This window comes from Chrysochloris asiatica, unplaced genomic scaffold, assembly GCF_000296735.1.
Source record: "Chrysochloris asiatica unplaced genomic scaffold, ChrAsi1.0 scaffold00076, whole genome shotgun sequence".
NCBI classification, from domain to species: domain Eukaryota; kingdom Metazoa; phylum Chordata; class Mammalia; order Afrosoricida; family Chrysochloridae; genus Chrysochloris; species Chrysochloris asiatica.
This window is the reverse complement of record NW_006408594.1, coordinates 11796554-11806379: the sequence shown is the minus strand read 5'-3', so window position 1 is coordinate 11806379 and position 9826 is coordinate 11796554. Positions and strand designations below refer to the sequence as shown.

At 46.1% G+C, this 9826-nt stretch overlaps 1 protein-coding gene across 2 annotated transcripts in view; it reads left to right on the top strand.

The window, feature by feature from the left end:
• The window catches only part of BTBD11 (BTB (POZ) domain containing 11), a 441647-nt gene that overhangs the window by 325937 nt on the left and 105884 nt on the right, over positions 1-9826 (top strand). The window contains exons 1-2 of one of the 2 annotated variants that reach the window (XM_006865246.1): positions 817-921; positions 1041-1193. In XM_006865246.1, coding sequence (XP_006865308.1) covers positions 821-921; positions 1041-1193 — 254 coding nt within the window. In that variant the 5' untranslated portion in view covers positions 817-820. Of the gene's footprint in view, positions 1-816; positions 922-1040; positions 1194-9826 lie in introns of those variants that run through there. The other variant, XM_006865245.1, reaches the window with a different exon arrangement.

Genomic DNA, 9826 nt, shown 5'->3' with positions numbered 1-9826 from the left:
GCACTGAACTGCAAGGTCAGCAGTTCAAATCCACCAGCTGTTCCTCAGAAACCCTGTACAAGGTTGCTATGGGTCAAACCGACTCAACGGCTTTAAACAACAATAACAAATGAGATGTCCTGGTGCGGCACTGTGGGTTAATGCGCTGGACTGCAAAGCCGGTTTGAACCGCAACGTCAGTGGTTCCAGCTCACCAACCGCTCCTTGGAAACCCTATACAGGGTCGCTATGGGTCGGAACCGACTTCAGCACTTAACATCAACAACAATGTGATGGTTGGAACTGGGGTTGCTGTAGCAGGGCCGGAATAAATGACTTCGTGGATGTTCTCCACCCCTGCTCTTTATCTATAGCGTTTCCAAGGCTGTATCTCTGCAGTAGAAAACCTCATCTTTCTCCCACAGAGCAGCTAGTGGGCTCGACCCACGGGCCTTGTGGTTCACAGTCCAGTGCTTATCTAACGGAGTCACCGCGCTCCCTCAGAAGCCCTATCTATATACAGGGTCCATATGAGTGTGAACCGACTTGAGGAGCCTGTTGGCTGTGTGGTGCTTGGGCACAGCTGGCCTTGGAAAGTCTCTTAAGAATGAGAGGGGAGCAGGCTGGGCATGGGAAGGGCCGGCTGGACCCCTTAGGCGTGGGTCTGGAATCGGGAGCCCTCAGTGCTAATCACACTAGGAGCTGGTTACGTTTCTCCTAAGCCTCTGTGCTTGGTGCTTTAAGTGAATCATCCGTTTGTGTTCACATGATCCCTCAGAGGAGTAATAGTCAACAGAATAGTTACATCGCATCCTTGGGTAGTCACAGCCCTATTTCACAGATGAGGAAACTGAGGCCCAAAGAGTCAAAAGAATCCCCTCCCAGGTCTCCAGTAGGGCCCGGATGCCTCCAAGGAATCGCCAAATGTTCTGGAATTCAGAGGCAGGGTCCCCAGGGGAAGGAGAGGGGGTGTTCCGGGAGAGGGGGTGGGGCTGGGCGCGCAGCCCCTGTCGCCAGGGCCGCCCTAACGGCGCGTCTCCCCGTCCCTCTCCCTGCTGCAGGCCCTTCCTCGTGCTGCCGCCGCTGATGGAATGGATCCGGGTGGCCGTGGCGCACGCCGGCCACCGCCGCAGCTTCTCCATGGACAGCGACGATGTCCGCCAGGCGGCCCGGCTGCTGCTGCCAGGCGTGGACTGCGAGCCCCGCCAGCTCAGGTAGGGCCCGGCTGGGACAGGACGAGATGGGGCGGGGCCTCGGGAAAGCGGGACGGGTGCGGGCGCCCCTCCCCAGCCGACCGTCCGCCGAGGAGGCGGAGCCCTGGCTGTCCCGAGAGTGCTGGGCTAATTGCATCCACCCCCTCCAATCAGAATCCTGGAGAGCGGCTTTGGAGCCGAGATGGAACCCGTGTGGTTTAAATGGCAGGTGCGGGCTGAACAATGAGCAGGTGCCTGGAGTTACAGGCATGAAGCAGGACAGGAGCGAGACTGTGAAGAAATGATCCAACTCTTAGATTACAAAAGAATCTGTGTCTTGTTCCTCCCCCATTCTACATCTCATTCCATCCCATCCCATTCTTCCCACCAGGAGTAAAATATGGTCTTCACTTAGTTTTCTAAGACTCCTTGCAGAATAAATGTTGTGGCTAGGTAAGAGAGCACCTCCCTTCTCTCATGTGCTTGAGTATGGTAGCTTCCTTCTCCCATTTCTCACTCAGCATCAAAGGCTGTCGTCCTGGAGGGTGGACATTACTCATGGGCCTCTCAGTGCCTCCTGAATGGAGACTCATTTTTATCCAATTCAGACAACAACCCACTCACCCTGGTGAGTAATAACCTGGCTGTAAATGCAAAAGGCCCAGAAGCCCAGAGAGGGTGGGGCGGTATGTGTAGTGTGTGTGTGTAGTGTGTGTGCATGTGTGTTGTGTGTGTGTGTGTGTGTGTACTTGCAGAAGCTCTGTACACCACAGTTTTGGTCCTTTTTATACCCAGTACTGTTTCCAGGCAATCTTAGTCCCCATTTTCAAATCCCACCCTCCCAACTGACGAGACATCCCACCGTCTTCTAAAGTTCATCTATCCCATTTACATGCCCAAGCTGCAGTAATCTGTGTGCACTTCCAGGATCTAATCAAAGGTCTGTAAGGAAATGAGGATTTTCAGTACCAAACAGCCTCCAGAGGCCTCTCAGCCCAGGAACATGGAGTGGACTGAGCAAAATAATATTGCTAGTATTTATTGACTGTTTTCCATGTGCAGGACTTTACACTCACTTTACACAGATTAATATTCCCAAACTCTTTGAAGCAATACTGTTATTATGCCCAGGTAGACGAGGAAACCAAGGCACAGAATGGTTAAGCAATATACCCAAGGACTAGCAAATGGTAGGACCTGGATATGAATTCGGGGAGTCCGTGAAGCCCTTATGGAAGGAAGTGCCCAGTGCATGGTCATTATAAGCAAGCCGTTCTTGTTGTTAAGTGCCATTGAGTCAGTTCCGACTCACAGAGACCCTGTATAAGGTTTCCGAGGAGCGGTTGGTAAGTCTGAACCACCAGCGTTGTGGTCCAATGCTTGATCCCACAGCATCACACCAGGACTCCATCAGCTAGCATCACCCTAGTCAATTCCACCGCATGGCCACGTCATCTATGCATACAGAACAGGGCTGTTCCATTAAGCTTTCTGGACTCCTGGTGTGTGCTATAGGATCAGCACTGGGCTGAAAGGTCGGATAGGACTACAAGGTCAGCAGTTCAAACCCACCAGCTGCTCCTCAGAAACCCTATACAGGGTCACTATGAGTCACAACCAACTCAACAGCACTTAACAACAACAACATACAGTTTCCAAAGCTGTGATTTCCCAGAAGTAGATTGTCAGGATCGGATGGGTTCAAATCGCCAATCTTTTGTCTAGTAGCTGTTTGCACTACCCAGGGACTCCATGAGTGCCCACTGCACCTGAAAAACTAATGAGGACAATTCTGCTGTGTCGCACGGGGCCGCTAGGAAGTCCAGAGTCAACTCCATGACAAGTAACAATAACACAACACATCTCACGTGATCTTTAAAAACAAGCTCTGCTGTTACTTAGGAAAGGCATGCGGCTCCATTTTACAGAAGAAAAATGAAAGGACCCACAAGATTAGGTAAATCTTCCACATCACATGAATATTAATGCCAGAGTTTAGAACCAAAATAACAAAGCCAACTCCTACAGACACAACCACATGTAATTTATCTTCTCTCCATCCCCCTGGCCCTTTCTATGGCTGCTGAAACCCTCTTCCATACTGTTATTCTCATTAGCACATTTCCTTTGGCTGAACATGGGCCTAAATGGCCACCGTCCAGCTCTGCCATGCGTTTTTTTGTTACCAGATGTTTGTCTTTTTGACAGTCACACCAAGTATTGCACTTTCTTCATGTTCTCATTTCAAGGCCTTAGTTGTGACATTTGGGGTGAGTTCTGACATCCAAACAGCCATTAGATCAGGGGACCAGCAAACTCCACTCCTCTGCCTCTCTAGGCTGTTTTCCTTCTTTTACTTTTCAATTCTTCATTCGTCTCATAGAAAATTTAAATTTCTCCCAAATGGATTTGTGTGTAGAAAATAGAGTCATTGACTGTTCCAACAAATTTTCATCAAGGTAGGGAAATGTTTTCAAAGATAAAACTAAAATACAGTCTTCCATTGTTGTTGTTATTAGGTGTCAACAAGTCGGTACCGATTCATAGTGACCCTGTGTAAAACAGAAAGAAACACTGCCCAGTCCTGCACAATCGTTGCTACGTTTGAGTCCATCAATGCTGCCAGTGGGCCAATCCATCTCGCTGTGGGTCTTCCTCCTTTTTTCTGACCCTTCACCTTATGAAACATGATATCCTTCTCCAGCGACTGGTCCCTCCTAACAATATGTCTGAAGTATGAGACACGAAGTCTGGCCATCCTGCCTTCCAAGGAGCATTCTGGCTGTACTTTTTCCCACACAGATCTATGTGTTCCTTTAGCAGTCCGTGGTACTTTTAACATTCTCTTCCAACACCATAACTCAAATGAATCAATTCTTCTACAGTCTTCCTTACTCACTGTCCAACTTTCACATGCATATGAGGTTATTGAAAATACCATGGCTTGGGTCAGGCGCACCTTAGTCTTCAAACTGACATCTTTGCTCTTCAACACTTAAAAGAGGTCTTGTACAGCAGATTTGCCCAATGCAATATGTCATTTGATTTCTTGACTGCTGCTTCCATACGTGTTGGCTGATGGTTGATCTGAGCAAAATGAAGTCTTTGACAACTTCGATCTTTCCTCCATTTATTTTGATACTGTTTATTGGCCCAGTGGTGAGGTATTTTGTTTCCTTTACACTGAGGGCCAACCCATACAGAAGGCTGTGGTCTTCAATCTTCATCAGTAAGTATTTTAAGTCCTCTTGGCTTTCAGCAAGCAAGGTTGTATCATCTGCATATTACAGGTGGTTAATGAGTCTTCCTCCAATCATGATGCCACATTTTTCTTCATATAATCCAGTTTATCAGATTATTCACTCAGCATACAGGTTGAATAAGTATGGTGAAAGAATACAACCCTGTCGCACACCTTTCCTAATTTTAAACCATTCAGTGTTCCTTTGTTCTGTTTGAACAACTGCCTCTTGGTATCTGTACAGGTTTCCCATGAGCACAATTAAGTGTTCCAGAATACTCATACTCGTAACAGTGTCCATAGCTTGTCATGATCCACACAATGGAAAGCCTTTGCATAGTTAATAAGGCACAGGTAAGCATCTTTCTGGTATTCTCTGCTTTCAGCCAAGCTCCATCTGACGTCAGCAATGATATTCCTCATTCCATGTCCTCTTCAGAAGAGAATTCCTTTAGTTCCTAAACAATAAGTGAGACTTTAAACTTACACTTAACAAGACCAAATTTATTACAAGAAAGGATGAGCCAGTTAAAAAACAAAAATAAGAAATGTATCTATTTCTCACCCTCTTCAACATATATAAATGGAGGCTTCAGAAAGTCCGTGGAAAAATGGAATTAAGAAATAGTTGAATTATTCCATGAACTTTTTAAAGCCCCCTCATGCATATATGGGAACATGGTGGCTCCATAAGATAAGCACTGGGCTGTGAACCACAAAGTCCACAGTTCAAACCTTCAGCCACTCCGCAGGAGAAATATAGGCTTTCTGCTTCTGGGAAGATTTAAAAGCCTAGGGAACCCTATAGTCCTATATGTGGTTGCTATTAGTCAGAACCGACTCAACGGCACTTAATAATAACACCAACATTCATATATCTTTCCCATCTCATTTAATGTGACATGAAGTAGGAATTACTGCCTCCATTTTGCAGGTCACAGGATCAAAATTTTGTTCAATCAGACGTCTAACAACAGATTTTGAGCACTTAATTGCACTTTGCATTGATGGACCCAGTGAAGTTTAAAGCAATCCCCAACAATCGTGCAACGCAGACTTTATTGCCCCATTTTACAGATGAAAGGGGTGAGGTTCTGTGAGGTCCAACGTCATACAGGTGTTGTTGTTAGGTGCCATCGAGTCGGTACCGACTCATAGTGACCCCATGCACAACAGAACGAAACACTGCCCGGTCCTGGGCCAGTCTCACAATTCTTGCCATGCTCAAGCCCATTGATGCTGCTGGGGGTCTTCCTCTTTTTCTCTGACCCTCCACCTTAGCAAACATGATACTCTTCTCCAGTGACTAGTCCCTCCTGACGATATGTCCGAAGTATGAGAGATAAAGTCTGGCCGTCCTGTTCTTCAAGGAGCACTCTGACTGTACTTCTTCCAACACAGATCTGTTTGTTCCTTTGGCAGCCCATGGATGGCACTTTCAATATTCTCCTCCAATCATAATTCAAATGCATCAATTCTTTTATGGTCTTCCTTATTCGCTGTCCAGCTTTCTCATGCATATGAGGTTATTGAAAATACCATGGCTTTGTCTTCTGGAGCTGACCTTTTGAAATTTTCTGCTCAGCTCTTGGACCTCATTTCTTCCATTTGCTTTAGCATCTTTACACTGGAGAACAAGTTTCAGTGTCTCTTCTGACATCCATTTTGATCTTTTCCTTCTTTCTTGTCTTCTTAATGACCTTTTGCTTTCTTCCTGTATAATGTTCTTGATGTCATCCCACAACTCTTCTGGTCTTCGGTCTTTAGTGTTTAATGTATCAAATCTGTTCTTCAGATGATCTCTAAATTCTGGTGGGATACATTCAAGGTCATATTTGGGCTCTAGTGGACTTGTTTTCATTTTCTTCAGCTTCAGTTTGAATTTGCATATGAGCACAAATCTGCCCCTGGCCTTGTTTTGGCTGATGATATGGAGCTTTTCCACCATCTCTTTCCACAGATGTAGTCAATTTGGTTTCTGCGCATTCCATTTGATGAGGTCCAGGTGTCTAGCTGTCTTCTGTGCTGTTAAAAAGGTATTTGAAATGAACAAATAAATCATTGATTTTGCAGAATTCTATCATGCCATCTCCAGCATCATTTCTAACATCAAGACTACCACTCGTCTGTCAGTTTGTCGTACTGTGGTGGCTTGTGAGTTGCTGTGATCTTGGAAGCTATGCCATGAGTATTTTAAACACCAGCAAGGTCACCCATGGTGGACAGGCTTCAAATGAGGATGAACTTCCAGATGAAGACAGACTAGGAAGAAGGAGTGACAAACTACTTCCGAATATTTAGTCACTGAAAACCTTATGAATAGCAGAGAAACACTGTCACACAGTTACTGTGAGGCAAAATGGAGAAATTGGCGAGGTGAGGTAAGAGTTCTTGCTTCTTTTCCCTGCCTTCCCACGTGTCCCTCTCAGAAGCTGTCAGGTGAACTTAAGTTGTCAGTTCTGAAGCTCTTTTCTCTAAATCAGCACCCCAAAAAGCTGTGATAGTTTGGCATTGTCACAAAGGCAAGAGCTGGGGATGTGGTATGGCAGGCTGGAACACCAGTGGCCATTAGCACATTTAACTATCTACCAGCTGGCCATGGCTTCCTGGTGGGAGACCGTATGGATGGCAGCCAGAATGGGGAAATTGAAGCCCAGGATTCCGAGGTCTGGTGCTAGAGCTGCTCATGATTTCCAGAGTGGCCATGGTCAAACACAGACGGAGTCCTGCTTTTATGATTTTATTCAGCTACAGTAAAACTTTATCATGGTGACAAGGTATATATAAAAAAGGCACTGTGCGATGCAGTGGCAGTGTCTGAAGTTGACATGGGTGATCCGTTTCTAAACCCACTGCCATCGAGGACCTCTTAGGACAGGTGTCAACATCTTCACCCACAAAGCGGCTGGTAGCTTTGAACCACTGAGCTTTCATTTAGCAGTCAAGAACTTTAACCATTGTGCCACCATGGTTCCTTGTGACTCATTTGTTCTTAAATTAATTAAAGTATCAGGTAATGTCAGCTTAGGAAATTTTGGCCTTTTTCTTTTAGTTTTCTGGTCCTTTGTTGGGGGAGGAGCAGGGACAGACAAATAATCCATCCTGTGTCTCTGTAGGATCCACACTGGACTGTGAGCCACAAGATCAGCAGTTCAAACTCACTAGCTGCTCCTCGGAAACCCTATACAGGGTCACTATGAGTCAAAACTGACTCGATGACAGTTAACAACAACAACAAGAAGGGTTTATAGAAAGCACGGTAGCTCTGTGGAATAAGCACAGGATTGTGAACTCAAAGGTCCACAATTTGAGCCCACCAGCTGTTCCGGGAAAAAGATGAAACTTTCTGCTCCGGCAAAGATTGAGTCAGAACCAACTGGACGGGACTTACTAAAAACAACAACAAGCAGGCTTATGCATTTTCTTCTAAATTGTTAGTTTTGAAACACTTCAGAAATATAAAGAATAAATACTGATTTTTTTATTTTATTTATTTTTTTGCCATATTTATATGAGGCAGTATTTCTGCCCTTGAATGAGGGTGTTGATAAAATGAAGGAAGTAGGAGGGTTTCCAAGTCCTCTCTTAGCTGACAAATGGAAAGTACCATCAGAATTTGAGACCATTAGAACCATGCGCTTCTTACCAAAAAAAGGTTCATCTTTTGGCAAGTGTTTATTAAATTCAAACAAGATTTTTATGCATCCTAGAGGAGGCCTGGTGTGGCGCTGTGGGTTAATGCGCCAGACTGCAAAGCCGTTTGAACTGCAAGGTTGGCAGTTCAAGCTCACCAGCTGCTCCTTGGAAACCCTTGGAAATACAGGGTCGCTATGGGTCGGAACCAACTCGACGGCACTTAACAACAGCAACAAAGAGTGGTGTGGTGCTGCAGGATAAGCATTGGACTGCTGACTGCACAATCAGCAGTTCAAACCCACCCGCCGCTCCTCGAAAACCCTATATAGGATGGCTATGGGTCAGAACTGACTCGATGACACACAACAACAGAATGGGAAAATCCAGGCATGGTAAAAGGCCAAGATTGCTGTAGCAGTGGGTAGATTCAAGCTTACCGAAGACTAGACAGCGTTTCTTCGTCATACATATATTAGGCCACCTTGAATCTGAGCCAACTCAATGGTAACTGACAACAACCACAAGAAGGTACAAAGACCATTTCAATAGGACCCACAAGACTTGGGCCTCTACACTCTATTCCTCATTCCTCTGTTATGGTTACTGAGCATGGACCAAACCCCAGCAGTTGGTCATGGATGCCCTCATCAGGATCAGCACATGCTGCTTTCCAGTGAGTGGTGTTGGACACCTTGCCCATCTCACATGACTCGCTTCAGACTCTGAAAATAAGAGTGACAGCTATTTCATAGGCTGGGGTTCAGGTGTGAATTTAACAAATGAATCACTAGTTCATCTGCTCCTCCAGGGCTCCTGCATAGCTTTTCAGCTTCATAGATCCGGGTGACTGCTCTGTGCCAAACTACGCCCTAAGCAGAGGTTATACCACAGTACCATTTGTCTTACTTGTCAACCCTGTGATGAGAATGAAAGTTCCGATTTATTTACCAAACAAGTATGAGGTGCCAATGGCCTCCCCAGCCCTGTGTGAGGCAGGAGGCACCAAATCAAGCAAGACCCAGCTACCTTCCAGTGTGACCTAGTGGCAGGCAAGTCTCAAAGGAGATGAATGGCTAGAACCGTGCTGCTGAACCAGAGACCTTTGTTCCTAAGAGCACTGATGGCCCTTTCAGAAAAAGCATCATTAAGATAAAGGGAACCCCAGTGTGTTTTAATCACCTGTTCACCGTAGGGCTACAGGAATGTCCAATGCAGGATACACATGGGGCCTGGACAGATGAGCAGTCCAGCAGTCCAGTAGCTACAGCACAGGGAAGAGTACCCACAAGCCCTGAAGAGCGGCCTGGGTTTCACTTGGGAACACACTGAATAGCCAGGAACTGTGGGAGGCAGGCTTTGTAGTACTATGACAGTGAGGTGTCCCCCTGGTTCCCACAAGAGGCTGTGGTTGGCTTGTGTGAAAAATTCTGCAGGCTCAGTGAAAACAGAAACTTTCTACTCAGGGATCAGCAGGAACCGTATCAAGGTCCCCTTGATAAGGAAAGTTGTTTGGCTCAGAGATCTCATCCTTAGGAGTAGAGTGGGGAGTAGAACCTGTGGTTAAGTCATTTGAAATCCTCTTGAATCTACCAGATACCACACTTGGTGTTAGGTGCCATCGAGTCGGTATCGACTCATAGAGACCCTATGCAAAACAGAATGAAACACTGCCCAGTCCTGGGCCAACCTTACAATCGTTGGCACGCTTGAGCCCATTGAAATGACACTTTGCCAATCCATCTCGCTGGGGGTCTTCCTCTTTTTCTCTGACCCTCCA